General features: G+C 46.1%; 1 protein-coding gene across 3 annotated transcripts in view; it reads left to right on the forward strand.

The window, feature by feature from the left end:
• The window catches only part of WDR97 (WD repeat domain 97), a 684776-nt gene that overhangs the window by 509092 nt on the left and 156646 nt on the right, over nucleotides 1–19038 (forward strand). For all 3 annotated transcript variants that reach the window (XM_077271608.1, XM_077271609.1, XM_077271610.1), the window contains exons 19-20: nucleotides 1922–2098; nucleotides 2222–2343. In XM_077271608.1, coding sequence (XP_077127723.1) covers nucleotides 1922–2098; nucleotides 2222–2343 — 299 coding nt within the window. The remainder of the gene's footprint in view (nucleotides 1–1921; nucleotides 2099–2221; nucleotides 2344–19038) is intronic.

Here is a 19038-nt window from a genome sequence, read left to right on the forward strand (position 1 = left end):
AGGGCAGTTTCGGTGGAGTGGTTGGGGCGTAAGCCAGATTAGAGATTGTCAAGGAGAGAGTTAGATGAGAGGTGGGAGGAAAGTTGACCATGGACATGCTGCTCAAGGAGTTTTGAAGCAAACGGGAGCAGTGATATGGGGCAACAGCTGGGCATAGCACTTGGGTCAAGGTTAGTTTTTTTGAGGATGGGTGTGATGGTGGCATGTTTGCAGGCAGAGGGGAAGGTACCAGAAGATAGCGATAGGTTGAAGAGATGGGTTAGGGCTGGAATTAGCATGTTAGTGAGGTTGGGGAGCAGGTGGAAAGGGATGGGGTCAAGAGCGCAGGTGGTGAGGTGTGTTTTGGAAAGGAGCTGAGTAAGCTCTCCTTCAGTGATGTTGGAGAGGGATGTTATTTGGGAAGGGCAGAGGTCTGGTTAATGTAGTGGTCGGGGTGGTGGAACGGTAAAGATTTGCCTTGTTTGGTCTATCTTGTTTTTGAAGTAGGTGGCAAAGTCCTCGGAAGAGATGAGGGGAGTTGTAGGTGGCAGTGGACGGAGGAGAGAGTTAAATGTGCTGAACAGTTGTTTTGGATTGTAGGATAATGAAGATACAAGGTTTGGGAAATAGGTCTGTTTGGCAGAGGTGAGGGCGGATCTGTGGTCGGTCATTGCAAGTACCGTGATTCTTTTCTTTTTTAGCCATTATAATGTAGATTTGCTGCTATGCTCGGGATCATTGGCATGATTCAGTTTCTGCAAAGCTTTATCTTTTGGTTAGATTACCTCACATGTGATTCTAAAATATTTTGGTATGTGGAAAAGTTCCTGCTCTACTCAAATGACTGCAATGTGTCCAGGTCATGAGGCTACATTACAAGCCCAAATCGTGACCCATCCACCACAGTGCTGGACACCTGGTATGAGGTCTTTGTGCCAATATGCTTTGTTTGATTTTCACCTAGCGTGGCATATGGAATTATGCCCAAACATCTCCACTTGGGTTTCATCTGTCTAGACGATATTGTTCCAAATGTCTTTTGTTTGTTAAGATATAACTGTGCAAACTTTAGCTGTGCTGCCATGTTCTTTTTTAGCAAGAATTGTCTCTTTTGGGGCTGACTGGACCATGCACTGTGGTTGGTGATCTGCTCCTTCCATTTGTCATTCTCCATCCCTCGTTTGAACTTGATGTACATTTGTGTTTTTCCAAAAGTATTAACTAATAAATTATGTAACCCTTCCAAACAAGCCACACTTGTTCATGTTCTTGCTAATTGTGCTTTCATGAACTTCTACATTGAACAGGTGAACTGGGGCCTTTAGAGTCTGAGCTGTAGTTCTTAGGTGTTTTGCAGCTTCTCTGAACTAGAATGAACTTGCTTGTCCACTCCTAAGATTGTCAGCTGTCTTGAATGATTTCTATGTGTGAATATTCTTTCTCTCTGTAGAATGATGGACTCCAGATTGTCTATAAATGTCTTTATAACCCTTCCCACATCATCGCTGGTGTCGTTCCTCCATAGCGTTGTGGTAGAACACACCTGAATGCTCCAGATCAGCAAACTGATAAAACTTCTGCTTTTATAGAGGTTGTCACATGCTGCTAATTACGCTGTTAATTCCTAAGGAAGGAGTAAGGGTGTACTTAATTTCCCACTTGCTGCCTCTGCATTTTGGCCTAATTTTTGGTAAATAAATAATGACACGGTGTAATTTGTGGTATGTAGTTAATCTTGGTTGAATTTCTGATGACAGATTATTTTTATTATGTACTAATGTGTAAAACCATAGAATTCAAAGGGGGAGTACTTATTTTTTTCCTGCCTGCATGTGATGTTGACAAGGGTTGTTCTCTGCACTTAGCCTGCGGATCCCTGTGTTATCAGCCTCCATAGTCCATATTACAGCTATAGTGACTGCCTTTGCTTCTTTACTCGCAGGCCTCGTACCCTGAATTTGAGTCGCGCCTGCTCCGGGCATTGCTCCAGACTGGGCTGCCGATGTGCACTCAGTTGCTTCATGCGCTTCAGACTTTACACCGTCAAGGACACCTGAAATACCCCGAACGCCTCCTCCAAACCCTCACAGATGTCATTAAGCGTGAGACTGACCTGACGGTAAGCTAAGAGCCCTGACTTCAACTCTCTACCACACTCGTCCTATTTACTGCGACCCCGCATTCTTCCTACAGACCCTACACATTACTCTGGAGACCACCAACCTAATGCTTCTCCCTCCAGGTGTGTGAGCAGCAGGAGTTTGTCTGGCTCTGTCTGCACTTCATGAACGACCTGTCCAGGGAGAGCAGGGAGCTGATGGTCGAGCTCCTCGTAACGTGTACGCAGCTCCCAGCCCCGCACAGGTAGGTGCACACAATGTGGAAGAAGTCAGCGCTCATACATCTACACTAAGGCAGTGGCAACCGCAGTCACCACCTGATGATATAAGGTAAGTGGCGCTAGAAACGAGGTAGAACTCAACATCCTGAAGATCATGAAAAGTCCCAACTGATCAGAGGTCCAGAGTTAGAGATTTCTGCAACCGCCCGGGACTGCTACAAATCTGTGAGTGAGGAACATCCGTCTGGGCAGCACTGCAGCTGGGCACTATTGCTGGGCAGCACAATTGCTTGGCACTACTGCTGGGCACTACTGTTGGGCACTACTGTTGGGCAGCAATATGAAGCACTGCTGCTGGGCAGCGCTACAGCTGGACAATACTGCTGGGCAGCACAATTGCTGTGCACTACAGCTGGGCAGCACCACTGCTGGACACCACTGCTGGTCAGCACTACTAGGCACCACTGCTGGGCAGCACTACTGCTGGGCACTACTGCAGAGAGCATTACTGCTGGGCAGCACGATCGGGCACTACTGCTGGGAAACACTACTAGGCACTACCGCTGGCCAGCCCCACTTTTGGGCTCTACTGCTGGTCAGCACTACAGCTGGGCACTTCAGCTGCGCACTACTGCTGGACATTACCACTAACAACTACAATTCCTGGAGACTTAATAGCTGTGTACAAATATCTGAATGGCTGTCACAGTGTAGAGGGATCATCATTATTCTCATTTGCACATGGAAACACGAGAAGCAATTGGATGAAACTGAAAGGGAGAAGATACAGATTAGATATTAGGAAACACTTTTTGACAGTGAGGGTGATCAATGAGTGGAACAGGCTGCCATGAGAGGTGGTGACGAGTTCTTCAATGGAAGTCTTCAGACAGAGGCTTCTGGTTTAGTGACTCCTGCATTGAGAAGAGGGTTGGACACGATGACCCAGAAGGTCCCTTCCAATTCTACCATTCTAGGATTCTAGGTTCTATAAGGAAATGTAAAGTAGAGATGACACTATGGGAACTGCTTTTGCTTGACTCTTCTCGTTTCTTTGTATGAGCTCCTTTGCCTTTTCCATTGTTCTCATCACTTGTCCATCAGTCTTATAACCAATAGTATGGCCATGTGTGATCAGAGAGATATCTAGTAATGTCCCCTCCAAATGTGCCCTGCAGAGTGATGAGTAGCTTACGATCTGGCTGTACATTGTGCTTTTCTCCAATGGGCTCATTTGCAGAGTAAGTTGGTCAGTTTGGTTTGTCTTACGGTTCAGTTATGTCTGTTAAGGTGTCCAGGGATGAGATCTGTGACCCACGTCACGAGTTCTGGAGAGTACTGGCTGTGTGCTGGCTGTGCGCACGTGGAGTATTTGCCTGCAGAAATTTCTACTAGCTTTCTGCATCTCTAACAGCAAAATCACTGCAGAAAATCCGCAGCATCTTTGGTACTTTTTTGCATGTGAATTCAATGGGTCAAAAGCACACAAAGAATTGACACGCTGTGGAATTAAACGCACAGCAAATCCTGAAAGGACAGATACTGATCATGTGCACAGCACTTTAGGATTCTCGTTGACGTTGCTGGCATAAGGATTCCCTAGGGTTTTGGGGCCAATTCCTCCAGAGAAAGTGGTGCCAAAACGCACCATGTGCACACAGCCTAAAGGCCCCGTCTCACACAGCGACGCTGCAGCGATACAGACAACGATGCTGATCGCTGCAGCGTCGCTGTGTGGTCGCTGTGTGGTCGCTGGGGAGCTGTCACACAGACAGCTCTCTCCAGCGACCAACGATCAGGGGAACGACTTCGGCATCGTTGAAACTGTCTTCAACGATGCCGAAGTCCCCCTGCAGCACCCGGGTAACCAGGGTAAACATCGGGTTACTAAGCGCAGGGCCGCGCTTAGTAACCCGATGTTTACCCTGGTTACCAGCGTAAATGTAAAAAAAACAAACACTACATACTCACCATCTGTTGCCCGTCAGGTCCCTTGGCGTCTGCTTCCTGCTCTGACTGAGCCGCCGTACAGTGAGAGCAGAGCGCAGCGGTGACGTCACTGCTGTGCTCTCACTTTACGGCCGGCAGTCAGAGCAGGAAGCAGACGCCAAGGGACCTGACGGGCAACAGATGGTGAGTATGTAGTGTTTGGTTTTTTTTACATTTACGCTGGTAACCAGGGTAAACATCGGGTTACTAAGCGCGGCCCTGCGCTTAGTAACCCGATGTTTACCCTGGTTACCAGTGAAGACATCGCTGGATCGGTGTCACACACACCGATTCAGCGATGTCAGCGGGACCTCAACGACCAAAAAAAGGTCCAGGCCATTCTGACACGACCAGCGATCTCGCAGCAGGGGCCGGGTCGCTGGTACGTGTCACACATAGCGAGATCGGTACTGAGGTCGCTGTTGCGTCACAAAACTTGTGACTCAGCAGCGATCTCGCTAGCGATCTCGCTATGTGAGACGGGGCCTTTACAGAAAGCTCTGCCTCCAAATATTGAAAGCTGGGTCATTGTGCATTGCCAAGCATCCAGAACTTCCAGGACAGTCCATAAAATAAAAGCTTTAAGACGTCAGTGATTTTTGTTTGAAACTGAAGAAACTTATCCAGATAATTTTGATTGTATTTCGCTTCATTTTACAGTTTACAGTAAATGTCGCGATTGTCTTCATATCACAATTATGGGCTGTAGACATGTATTAGTTAGAATCATAATCATTTCTTATGGTTTTCCAATGTGTCCATAAAAATGTAGTCCGTATGTTATTGTCTGATAAACTGTCCAGAAAAAATGAAAATTCAGGTTGTCGATCCTGGGGACGGACAGGTTATTCCTTCCTGCTGATCTGAGCGGTCACAAGGAGTGTAGGACTCAGCAGATCCCTCAAATAACTGAGGTCTAAGTTGTCCATGGCCTTAATGGTCATAAGGTAACTTTTAAGTTATTCTCCATTTTACCAGTGCAGAGTGCTAAAGCTTGGTGTTATTGGAGAATGTCGAGATTCATTGGTTATCAGCCTTGCTGTGGCATTTTGGACTAAACGAAGGTGGTTTATTGCTTTGTTTGGGAGGCCCATATAGATATAGGGCATTATCAGAGGTATATCTAGGGTTTCTAGTACTCCAGCCTTGAGGTTATGAGGGCATGTGCCATGGTTGGAATGAGATGTTTAATTTTAGGAATGTTCCTCAGATGGAAAAATGAAGACTTAATGACAACTGACATTTGGCTCCTGACTGAGTTCTCTGTCAATAATTACACCCAAATTGTGCACCTGGTCTGAGTTTTCAAGGGTTTTGATTCCGATAGATAGATGTGCTCGGGTTGCCAATTTGCTGACCTCCGACCAAAACACCCTCAGTTTGCTGAAAGTTGAATTTAAGCTTGCTGGTGGTCATCCATTGCTGTAGTTCAGCTACGCAACAGCTTATAGCTGTGGAGGGGTAACTGACTCTTGGCTCTCAAGTATAACTCTGCACAATCGACATAGCAGTCTTATACTGGACTGTGGTTCTGCATTACTTTGCCTAATGGTAGCGTGTAACTTTCACACAACATATGAGATAAAACAGAGTCCTGCGATACTCCATATTTTTAGGGGACTAGCCTGCAGGATGAGAAGACAATAAATTATTTGTGGTCTTCAAGCCAAGAAGAAACTGAACCACAGGAGAACTGTGCAATCAATTAAGGCCCCGTCTCACATAGCGAGATCGCTAGCGAGATCGCTGCTGAGTCACTAGTTTTGTGACGCAACAGCGACCTCCATGCGATCTCGCTATGTGTGACACGTACCAGCGATCAGGCCCCTGCTGTGAGATCGCTGGTCGTGTCGGAATGGCCTGGACCATTTTTTGATCGTTGAGGTCCCGCTGACATCGCTGAATCGGTGTGTGTGACACCGATCCAGCGATGTCTTCACTGGTAACCAGGGTAAACATCGGGTTACTAAGCGCAGGGCCGCGCTTAGTAACCCGATGTTTACCCTGGTTACCAGCGTAAATGTAAAAAAAAAACAAACAGTACATACTCGCCTTCTGATGTCCGTCAGGTCCCTTGCCGTCTGCTTCCTGCTCTGACTGACTGCCGGCCGTACAGTGAGAAGTGAGAGCACAGCAGTGACGTCACCGCTGCGCTCTGCTCTCACTGTATGGCGGCTCAGTCAGAGCAGGAAGCAGACGGCAAGGGACCTGGACACCGAAAGGCGAGTATGTACTGTTTGTTTTTTTTGGTAACCAGGGTAAACATCGGGTTACTAAGCGCGGCCCTGCGCTTAGTAACCCGATGTTTACCCTGGTTACCCGGGTGCTGCAGGGGGACTTCGGCATCGTTGAAGACAGTTTCAACGATGCCGAAGTCGTTCCCCTGATCGTTGGTCGCTGGAGAGAGCTGTCTGTGTGACAGCTCCCCAGCGACCACACAGCGACTTACCAACGATCACGGCCAGGTCGTATCGCTGCTCGTGATCGTTGGTAAATCGCTTAGTGAGACGGGGCCTTTACACAGCAATCCTAAAGTCTGTGCATTAGGATATTGAGGTCAACTGTATCGAATGCTGTAGGAAGATCTCAGAATACTCACCTGTCTCTTCCCATGAGTAGATCGCTTAGTACTCATATATGTGCTGATTCAGTGCTATTTTTTTCTGGAAACCAGACTGGAAAAGATGCAATAATAATAATAATAATTTTATTTATATAGCGCCAACATATTCCGCAGCGCTTTACAAATTATAGAGGGGACTTGTACAGACAATAGACATTACAGCATAACAGAAATCACAGTTCAAAACAGATACCAGGAGGAATGAGGGCCCTGCTGCTCGCAAGCTTACAAACTATGAGGAAAAGGGGAGACACGAGAGGTGGATGGTAACAATTGCTTTAGTTATTTGGACCAGCCATAGTGTAAGGCTCGGGTGTTCATGTAAAGCTGCATGAACCAGTTAACTGCCTAAGTATGTAACAGTACAGACACAGAGGCTATTAACTGCATAAAGTGTATGAGAACATGATGGAGGAACCTGATTATGGTTTTTTTTTATTTTATTTTATTTGTTTTATGATAGGCCACACAGGGATCGTTAGGTTAATGCGTTGAGGCGGTAGGCCAATCTGAACAAATGAGTTTTTAGGGCACGCTTAAAACTGTGGGGATTGGGGATTAATCCTATTAACCTAGGTAGTGCATTTCAAAGAATCAGCGCAGCACGTGTAAAGTCTTGGAGACGGGAATGGGAGGTTCTGATTATTGAGGATGCTAACCTGAGGTCATTAGCGGAGCGGAGGGCACGGGTAGGGTGGTAGACTGAGACCAGGGAGGAGATGTAGGGTGGTGCTGAGCCATGGAGTGCTTTTTTGGATGAGGGTAGTAGTTTTGTACTGGATTCTGGAGTGGATGGGTAACCAGTGTAATGACTGGCACAACGTAGAGGCATCGGTGTAACGGTTGGTGAGGAATATGATCCTGGCAGCAGCATTCAGGACAGATTGGAGCGGGGAGAGTTTGGTAAGAGGGAGGCCATTTAGGAGAGAGTTACAGTAGTCCAGACGAGAATGAATAAGTGAAACAGTGAGTTTTTGCAGAGTCGAAAGTAAGAAAAGGGCGAATTCTAGAAATGTTTTTGAGATGCAGATAAGAAGAACGAGCCAGTGATCGGATGTGGGGGGTGAATGAAAGCTCAGAATCAAGGATGACCCCAAGGCAGCGGGCATGTTGCTTGGGAGTAATGGTGGAACCACACACGGAGATGGCAATGTCAGGCATAGGCACATTAGTAGAGGGAGAAAACACAAGGAGTTCAGTTTTTGACAGGTTCAGTTTCAGATAGAGGGAGGACATGATGTTAGAGACAGCGGTAAGACAATCACTGGTGTTTTCTAAAAAGATCGGCGTGATAACAGGAGAAGAGGTGTATAATTGGGTGTCGTCAGCATAGAGATGGTACTGGAAACCAAATCTACTGATTGTTTGTCCAATAGGGGCAGTATACAAAGAGAAGCGGAGTGGGCCTAGGACTGATCCTTGAGGAACCCCAACAGTAAGGGGAAGGTGAGAGGAGGAGGAACCAGCAAAACATACAGTGAAGGATCGGTCAGAGAGATAGGAGGAGAACCAGGAGAGAGCGGTGTCCTTGAGGCCGATGGAGCGGAGCATATTGAGGAGGAGCTGATGATCCACAGTATCGAATGCTGCGGAGAGATCCAAGAGAATTAGCATGGAGTAGTGACCATTAGATTTAGCTGTTAGTAGGTCATTAGAGACTTTAGTGAGGGCAGTTTCAGTAGAGTGTAAAGAGCGGAAGCCAGATTGAAGACGGTCGAGAAGAGAGTTATCTGAGAGATAGCGGGTAAGACAGGAGTGGACCAGGCGTTCGAGGAGTTTAGAGATGAAGGGAAGATTAGAGACAGGTCTATAATTAGCGGCACAGTTTTGGTCGAGGGAGGGTTTTTTAAGTAATGGATGTATGATGGCATGCTTAAATGAGGAGGGAAAAATACCGGAAGTGAGAGAATGGTTGAATATTTTTGTTAGGTGAGAGGTGACACCCGGGGAAAGGGACTGGAGGAGATGTGATGGAATGGGGTCACTGGTGCAAGTGGTCGGGCGAGAAGATGCAAGGAGCCAGACTACTTCTCTTCTGTAACTGGCTCAAAGTCAGAGAGTGAACTAGATGCAGTGGGGGAGGGAAGACAGTGCCTGGTATGAAGAGATTGGGAGATGATTTCCTGTCAAATGTAGTCAATTTTTTCTTTGAAGTAATTCCCCAGATCATCAGCGCGGAGATCCGTGGTTGGGGCCTGCTCTCTTGGGTTGAGTAGGGACTGGAAAGTATCAAAGAGACGTTTAGGGTTATTTGACAGTGAGGTGATGAGGGTGTTGAAATAGGTTTGTTTGGAGAGGTGAAGGGTGGAGTTGTATGTTTTTAGCATGAACTTATAATGGATGAAATCTTCGAGTAGATTAGATTTTCTCCACAGACGTTCGGCGCACCTGGAGCACCGCTGCAGGAAACGTGTTTGCAGCGTGTGCCACGGTTGTCGCCGTCTGTGCTGAGTTGTTCTATGTATAGGAGGTGCAGCTTCATCCAGGGCACTTTGCAGGGTTTCATTGTAATGCTTCAGAGCAGAATCAGGACATGAAATGGAGGAGATTGGGGCCAATGAGGACTGCAAGTTCTTCATAAGTTTCTGGGTGTTAATGGCCTGTATGTTTCTATAAGTGTGGAAAGTGGGGGTGACCTGAGCGGGATAGCAGTTCTTGATAGAGAATGAAAGAAGGTTGTGGTCAGAGAGCGGGAGAGGGTAGTTTGTGCAATCACTGGACAGTCATGTATCTGGATAGCAATGGCCTTTCTATCCCCAGGAAGGACAGATAGAAACGGGTCTATAGCTACGCAAAGCATCTAGTTCCATGGAGGGCTTCTTCAAGAGAGGCTTGATGACTGCTTCTTCCAGTAGCTCAGGAAGATCCCACAAAGCAAAGAATAGATAACTATATTCTTGATTACCAGAACAATCTTCCTCAGCTTTGTTGCGATGATGGAATGGAAGGTCTCAAGGCCATCGAGGATGTGGAGATGGTTTATCTCTGGTGACAGAAAGTTGGATTTTTTTCTTGTTAACCCCTTCATGACCCAGCCTATTTTGACCTTAATGACCTGGCCATTTTTTGCAATTCTGACCACTGTCCCTTTATGTGGTAATAACTCAGGAACGCTTCGACGGATCCTAGCGATTCTGAGATTGTTTTTTCGTGACATAGTGGGTTTCATGTTAGTAGTAAATTTAGGTCGATATTTTTTGCGTTTATTTGTGAAAAAATCAGAAATTTAGGAAAAATTTTAAAATTTTGAATTTTTATTCTGTTAAACCAGAGAGTTGACACAATATAGTTAATAAATTACATTTCCCACATGTCTACTTTACATCAGCACAATTTTGGAAACAACATTTTGTTTTGCTAGGAAGTTCTAAGGGTTAAAATTTGACCAGCGATTTCTAATTTTTACAACAAAATTTACAAAACAATTTTTTTAGGGACCACTTCACATTTGAAGTCAGTTTGATGGGTCTGTATGGCTGAAAATGCCCCAAAGTGAGGAGAAAGTGGACCATGAAAGAAATTTGTCCTGGGTACGCCGATACCCCATATGTCGGGGGGAACCACTGTTTGGGCGCACAGCAGGGTTCGGAAGGGAAGGAGCGCCATTTGATTTTTTTAATTAAAAATTGGCTCCGATCTTTAGCGGACACCATGTCACGTTTGGAGAGCCCCTGTGTGCCTAAACACTGGAGCTCCCCCACAAGTGACCCCATTTTGGAAACTAGACCCCCCAAGGAACTTATCTAGATGCATAGTGAGCACTTTGAACCCCCAGGTGCTTCACAAATTAAACCATAAAAATGAAAAAGTACTTTTTTCTCATAAAAATTTTCTTTTAGCCTCTATTTTTTTCATTTTCACATGGACAACAGAATAAAATGGATCCTAAGATTTGTTGAGCAATTTTTCCTGAGTACACCAATACCTGATATGTGGGGGTAAACCACTGTTTGGACGCACGGCAAGGCTCGGAAGGGAAGGAGCGCCATTTGACTTTTTGAATGAAAAATTAGCTACAATCGGTAGCGGACACCATGTCGCATTTGGAGAGCCCCTGTGTGCCTAAACATTGGAGCTCCCCGACAAGTGACCCCATTTTGGAAACTAGACCTCCAAAGGAACTAATCAAGATGTGTGGTGAGCACTATTTACCCCCAAGTGCTTCACAGAAGTTTATAACGCGGAGCCATAAAAATAAAAAATTTTTTTTTTGCTCAAAAATGATTTTTTAGTCCGCAATTTTTTATTTTCTCAAGGGTAACAGGAGAAATTGGACCACAAAAGTTGTTGTCCAGTTTGTCCTGAGTATGCTGATACCCCATATGTGGGGGGGTAACCACTGTTTGGGCACACGTCGGGGCTCGGAAGGGAAGTAGTGACGTTTTGGAATGCAGACTTTGATAGAATGGTCGGCGGGCGTCATGTTACGTTTGCAGAGCCCCTGATGTGCCTAAACAGTAGGAACCCCCAAGTGACCCCATTTTGGAAACTAGACCCCCCCATGAACTTATCTAGATGTGTGGTGAGCACTTTGAAACCCCACGTGCTTCACAGAAGTTTATGACGTAGAGCCGTGAAAATAAAAAATATTTTTTATCCCTCAAAAATGATTTTTTAGTCCGCAATTTTTTATTTTCACAAAGGTAAAAGGAGAAATTGGACCCCAGAAGTTGTTGTCCAGTTTGTTCTGAGTACGCTGATACCCCACATGTGGGGGGGAACCACTGTTTGGGCACACGTCGGGGCTCGGAAGGGAAGTAGTGATGTTTTGGAATGCAGACTTTGATAGAATGGTCTGCGGGCGTCATGTTACGTTTGCAGAGGCCCTGATGTGCCTAAACAGTAGAAAGCCCCCACAAGTGACCCCATTTTGTAAACTAGACCCCCCAAGGAACTTATCTTGATGTGTAGTGAGCACTTTTTACCCCCAAGTGCTTCACAGAAGTTTATAACGCAGAGCCGTGAAAATAAAAAATCTTTTCTCAGTCCCCCATGACAGCACCACAGAGAGAGAGGGGATCCGCCCTTCAGGAACAGGAAACCTACACGATAAAAAGGGCGGTACCTCTCCCATGCATCAGTTTTGTTTGGTTTCCTGTCCCTGACGGGGAACCTACTAGGTATCGGTACCTGAACACGTCCGAAGATCAACCGAGGATCCGGAGCCAGCCAGTCCGAGTTCTATCAGCGGGGATGTGTTGTGAACTCTATTTTTGGGCTCCCTCTAGTGGTCACAAGCGCTACTGTGTAGTGTTGTCTTTTTGCAGGTTGGCAGCATCAGCTGGTTCGTTATCCTTGGTTGGTTTCCTATTTAGCTCACCTGGATACTCAGTTCCTTGCCTGCTCTCAATGTATTCAGTGCTCTTCAGATTCCTTGTGACTACCTTGCTCCCAGTCTCTCCAAGACAAGCTAAGTTTTTGTTTGTTTATTTTTTGATTATCAGCATTCATCATGTTTCTTGTCCAGCTTGCTAAAATGTGATTTCCTCACTTGCTGGTTGCTCTAGGGGACTGAGTTTCTCCCCCCACACCGTTAGTTGGTGCAGGGGTTCTTGAAATCTCAGTGTGGATATTTTGTAAGGGTTTTTTACTGACCGCACAGACCCCTTTTCTATTTTCTGCTATCTAGTATTAGTGGGCCTCATTTGCTGAATCTGCTTTCACCCCTGTGTATGTGCCTTCCTCTTACCTCACCGTTATTATTTGTTGGGGGCTTCTATATCTTTGGGGATTATTTCTCTGGAGGCAAGTGAGGTCTTTCTTTCTCTCTAGGGGTAGTTAGTTCCTCAGGCTGGCTCGAGACGTCTAGGATTTTAGACACGTTCACCGGCTACCTTTAGTGTGTTGGATAGGTTCAGATTTGCGGTCAGTCCAGTTTACCACCTCTCTAGAGTTTGTCCTATGTTTTGTTACTTAGCTGGAGTATTTTGTGATCCTCAACCACTAAGGATCATAACAGTAGAGCAGGCCAAAAAGTGTTTAATGCATCGCAGAAGTGGGATAAAAAGAAGACCTGAGTACATTTTTTTTTTTTTTCCCTCCCGCTTTTCCTTTGCTGCAGTCTGTTTAGCTTCTTTCATCCCCTTGAACTCTGGGTGGTTTTGAGCTCAGCTGCAGACATGGATGTTCAGACTCTGGCTTTTGTTATTCATAGCCCTATGTCTGAACCAAAAATACCCATTCCTGAGTTGTTTTCTGGAGATAGATCTAGGTTTCTAAATTTTAAGAATAATTGTAAGTTATTTCTATCTCTGAGACCTCGTTCCTCTGGTGATTCCGCTCAGCAAGTTAAAATTGTTATCTCCTTGTTACGTGGCGACCCTCAAGATTGGGCTTTCTCTCTGGCGCCAGGAGATCCTGCATTGCTTAATGTAGATGCATTTTTTCTGGCTCTTGGACTGCTTTATGAGGAGCCTAATCTTGAGAATCAGGCAGAAAAAGCGTTGCTGGCTATCTCTCAAGGTCAGGATGAAGCAGAGGTGTATTGTCAAAAATTTCGGAAATGGTCGGTGCTTACTCAATGGAATGAGTGTGCCCTGGCTGCAAATTTCAGAGAAGGTCTTTCTGAGGCCGTTAAGAATGTTATGGTGGGGTTTCCCACCCCTACAAGTCTGAGTGATTCTATGGCTTTAGCCATTCAGGTTGATCGGCGTTTGCGGGAGCGCAAATCTGCTCATCCTTTGGCGGTATTTTCTGAACAGAGACCTGAGTCTATGCAATGTGACTGAACTCTGACCAGAATTGAGCGACAAAGTCATAGACGTCAAAATGGGTTGTGCTTTTACTGTGGTGATTCTACTCATGTTATCTCAGCATGCTCTAAACGCTTAAAAAAAAATCGCTAAACCTGTCACCATTGGTACTATGCAGCCTAAATTTATTTTGTCTGTTACTTTGATTTGTTCTTTGTCGTCCTACCCGGTTATGGCTTTTGTGGATTCGGGTGCTGCCCTGAATCTGATGGATTTCTCGTTTGCCAGGCGCTGTGGTTTTGTACTGGAACCTTTGGAATTTCCCATTCCTCTGAGGGGAATTGATGCTACGCCATTGGCTGAGAATAAGCCTCAGTATTGGACGCAAATGACCATGTGAATGACTCCCGTACATCAGGAGGTGATTCGCTTTCTTGTTCTGCATAATTTGCATGATGTTGTCGTTTTGGGTCTGCCATGGCTGCAGGCTCATAATCCAGTTTTAGATTGGAAAGCTATGTCTGTGTCAAGTTGGGGTTGTCAGGGAATTCATGGCGATGCTCCGTTGGTGTCTATTGCTTCTTCCACTCCTTCTGAGGTCCCGGAGTTTTTGTCTGACTACCAGGATGTATTTGATGAGCCCAGGTCCAGTGCCCTGCCCCCTCATAGGGATTGTGACTGTGCTATAACTTTAATTCCTGGTAGTAAATTCCCCAAGGGACGACTTTTTAATCTGTCTATACCAGAGCATGCTGCGATGCGGAGTTATATAAAGGAGTCTTTGGAGAAGGGACATATTCGCCCATCCTCTTCCCCTCTTGGTGCAGGATTTTTTTTTTGTGGCCAAGAAGTACGGTTCTTTGAGACCTTGTATAGATTATCGTCTTCTGAATAAAATCACAGTCAAATTTCAGTATCCTTTACCACTATTGTCTGATTTGTTTGCTCGGATTAAGGGTGCCAGTTGGTTCACCAAGATAGATCTCCGTGGTGCGTATAACCTTGTGCGCATTAAGCAGGGAGATGAATGGAAAACAGCATTTAATACGCCTGAAGGCCATTTTGAGTACTTGGTGATGCCTTTTGGACTCTCTAATGCTCCTTCTGTGTTTCAGTCCTTCATGCATGACATCTTCCGAGAATATCTGGATAAATTTCTGATTGTTTATCTGGATGACATTTTGGTTTTTTTCTGATGATTGGGAGTCCCATGTGAAGCGGGTCAGGATGGTGTTTCAGGTCCTGCGTGCTAATGCTTTATTTGTGAAGGGCTCAAAATGCCTCTTCGGAGTACAGAAGGTCTCCTTTTTGGGTTTTATTTTTTCTCCTTCTACTGTGGAGATGGACCCAGTCAAGGTCCAGGCTATTCATGACTGGACTCAGCCCACGTCTGTTAAGAGTCTTCAGAAGTTCTTGGGTTTTGCTAATTTTTACCGTCGTTTCATCGCTAATTTTTCTAGCGTGGTTAAACCTTTGACGGATTTGACCAAGAAGGGTTCTGATGTTCTAATTGGTCTCCTGCGGCTGTGGAGGCCTTTCGGGAGCTGAAGCACCGGTTTTCTTCAGCTCCAGTCTTATGTCAGCCAGATGTCTCTCTCCCCTTCCAGGTCGAGGTTGATGCTTCTGAGATTGGAGCAGGGGCTGTTTTGTCGCAGAGAAGCTCTGATGGCTCTGTGATGAAGCCATGTGCTTTCTTTTCAAGAAAGTTTTCGCCTGCCGAGCGGAATTATGATGTTGGTAATCGGGAGTTGTTGGCTATGAAGTGGGCATTTGAGGAGTGGCGACATTGGCTCGAAGGAGCTAAACATCGCGTGGTGGTCTTGACTGATCACAAAAATCTGATTTACCTTGAATCTGCCAAGCGCCTGAATCCTAGACAGGCTCGTTGGTCGTTGTTTTTCTCCCGTTTCAACTTCGTGGTCTCATACCTGCCTGGTTCGAAGAACGTGAAAGCTGATGCACTTTCTAGGAGTTTTGTGCCTGACTCTCCGGGAGTTTCTGAGCCGGCTGGTATTCTCAGAGAGGGAGTGATTTTGTCTGCCATTTCCCCAGATTTGCGACGAGTGCTGCAGAAATTTCAGGCGGATAGACCTGACCGTTGTCCACCAGAGAGACTGTTTGTCCCGGATAGATGGACCAGCAGAGTTATTTCCGAGGTTCATTCTTCGGTGTTGGCGGGTCATCCTGGGATTTTTGGTACCAGAGATTTGGTGGCTAGGTCCTTCTGGTGGCCTTCCTTGTCGCGGGATGTGCGTTCCTTTGTGCAGTCTTGTGGGATTTGTGCTCGGGCTAAGCCTTGCTGTTCTCGTGCCAGCGGTTTGCTTTTGCCTTTGCCTATTCCGAAAAGACCTTGGACGCACATTTCCATGGATTTTATTTCGGATCTTCCAGTATCTCAGAAAATGTCTGTCATCTGGGTGGTGTGTGATCGTTTTTCCAAGATGGTCCATTTGGTGCCCTTGCCTAAGTTGCCTTCCTCCTCTGATTTGGTTCCTTTGTTCTTTCAGAATGTGGTTCGTTTGCATGGCATCCCTGAGAATATTGTATCTGACAGAGGATCCCAGTTTGTGTCCAGATTCTGGCGATCCTTTTGTGTTAAGATGGGTATTGATTTGTCTTTTTCGTCGGCTTTTCATCCTCAGACTAATGGCCAGACTGAGCGAACTAATCAGACGTTAGAGACTTATTTGAGATGTTTTGTTTCTGCTGATCAGGATGATTGGGTGACTTTTTTGCCATTGACCGAGTTTGCCCTTAATAATCGGGCTAGTTCTGCCACCTTAGTTTCACCCTTTTTCTGCAACTCTGGTTTCCATCCTCGTTTTTCCTCGGGTCAGGTTGAACCTTCTGACTGTCCTGGGGTGGATTCTGTGGTGGATAGGTTGCAGCAGATTTGGAACCATGTGGTGGACAATTTGAGGTTGTCACAGGAGAAGGCTCAGCGCTTTGCCAACCGCCGCCGCGGTGTGGGTCCCCGACTTCGTGTTGGGGATTTGGTGTGGCTGTCTTCTCGGTATGTTCCTATGAAGGTCTCCTCTCCTAAATTCAAGCCTCGCTTCATCGGTTCTTATAAGATCTTGGAAATCCTTAACCCGGTGTCTTTTCGTTTGGATCTCCCAGCATCGTTTGCCATTCATAAGGTGTTCCATAGGTCTTTGTTGCGGAGGTATGTGGTACCTGTGGTTCCTTCTGTTGAGCCTCCTGCTCCGGTGCTGGTCAAGGGCGAATTGGAGTACGTGGTGGAGAAGATTTTGGATTCTCGTATCTCTAGACGGAGGCTTCAGTATTTGGTTAAGTGGAAGGGCTATGGTCAGGAGGATAATTCCTGGGTTGTCGCCTCTGATGTTCATGCGGCCGATTTGGTTCATGCCTTCCACGCGGCTCATCCTGATCGCCCTGGGGGTCTTGATGAGGGTTCGGTGACCCCTCCTCAAGGGGGGGGTACTGTTGTGAACTCTATTTTTGGGCTCCCTCTAGTGGTCACAAGCGGTACTGTGTAGTGTTGTCTTTTTGCAGGTTGGCAGCATCAGCTGGTTCGTTATCCTTGGTTGGTTTCCTATTTAGCTCACCTGGATACTCAGTTCCTTGCCTGCTCTCAATGTATTCAGTGCTCTTCAGATTCCTTGTGACTACCTTGCTCCCAGTCTCTCCAAGACAAGCTAAGTTTTTGTTTGTTTATTTTTTGATTATCAGCATTCATCATGTTTCTTGTCCAGCTTGCTAAAATGTGATTTCCTCGCTTGCTTGTTGCTCTAGGGGACTGAGTTTCTCCCCCCACACCGTTAGTTGGTGCGGGGGTTCTTGAAATCTCAGTGTGGATATTTTGTAAGGGTTTTTTACTGACCGCACAGACCCCTTTTCTATTTTCTGCTTTCTAGTATTAGTGGGCCTCATTTGCTGAATCTGCTTTCACCCCTGTGTATGTGCCTTACTCTTACCTCACCGTTATTATTTGTTGGGGGCTTCTATATCTTTGGGGATTATTTCTCTGGAGGCAAGTGAGGTCTTTCTTTCTCTCTAGGGGTAGTTAGTTCCTCAGGCTGGCTCGAGACGTCTAGGATTTCAGACTTGTTCACCGGCTACCTTTAGTGTGTTGGATAGGTTCAGATTTGTGGTCAGTCCAGTTTACCACCTCTCTAGAGTTTGTCCTATGTTTTGTTACTTAGCTGGAGTATTTTGTGATCCTCAACCACTAAGGATCATAACAGGGATGCCCCTGCCACGGCTGGTGCAGTGTCCGAAGCCGCCACTGCTGGGACCAATGGGTCTGGAGCGTGAGCGGGGGGAAGTGCAGGCGCCACTCCGGATTGGAGATAGGGGCTTCAGGGACCTGGCGCGCAAGAGGGGTGTCCTGGGCTTCCAAGATGGACGCTGTGAGGAAAATGTATGTCACGATAATGTAAAAACCATAGCTGACGGATTTTTGCACTTCTAACCATGGTCCCAAAAAAACATGGCAGACACTGGGTAATTTAAAGCTAGTGTGTGAGCAGGGTGTGGCTTTAAACTGCAGGTGACCAATCCTGCAAAGCCACCTGTGGTCCCTCCCTTCTCAGTCAAAAATGTCTTTGTCTCCAGAGTCTCAGAACGTAAAGATCTCTGACCTCAGTGAATATAATTAACCAGCCCTTTAGTGATGCCCCGAGGCTAGAGTATATAAGTCTCTACTCTTAACCCAGCCGGCAGTAGTCAGCAGAGTTTTACTTAAGGAGCTGTTTCTATCCAGACCTCCTGATGCACTGGGACTTTGGGAGTTCTGCTCTGCCAGCATGGGTTTGCTTGCAATGTCCTGAGAACATATGAGTGTAACTTTTTTCATTTAATCCGTTTATTTTATAATTACCTTGTACATTTTCAATTGTCTCAGATTGTAACATCTTTATATGCCTTTTTGTAAACACTGCCTTAAACTTTCGGAGTAAAATATGTAAATTACTAGTTCGTTCTTCCTGTTCTAAAATGTACCTTAAGCCTTCTGAAGGGAATTACGCTACTGTTTTGGGTTAGCTTCGGACCCGTTTAATCGAAGCTGGTGGCAGCATACCTTTGTACTGGGTAGTTGGGAGTCGTTGTAGCGACTGCGGCGTTGATAATTATTGTTCCTGCCTGAGTGGGAGTAGTTATATCGCCTCGCTGCAGCGTGCCCAATAGCCAGTGCATAGCAGGCAGCCTTTCTGGTGACTAATTACCCTAGGTGCATTACCTAATCTGACCTGAGGGTCAGGGGGCGCCAGAGAGCTGCAAGTTCAAGCGGAACTGTAAAGCGGGATATACATAAATCCCTGCAGTTCGTGGTATATTGAAGAGCAGTGGGATATGTGTGTATTTTTTTCATCACAGTGTAGCAGTGGAGGGATACCTAAGATAAGCCCCCCTGCACATGTGATAGCCGTCTGTTGGCCTAAGGTCACCCC

This window comes from Ranitomeya variabilis, chromosome 6 (assembly GCF_051348905.1).
Source record: "Ranitomeya variabilis isolate aRanVar5 chromosome 6, aRanVar5.hap1, whole genome shotgun sequence".
Classification (NCBI taxonomy): domain Eukaryota; kingdom Metazoa; phylum Chordata; class Amphibia; order Anura; family Dendrobatidae; genus Ranitomeya; species Ranitomeya variabilis.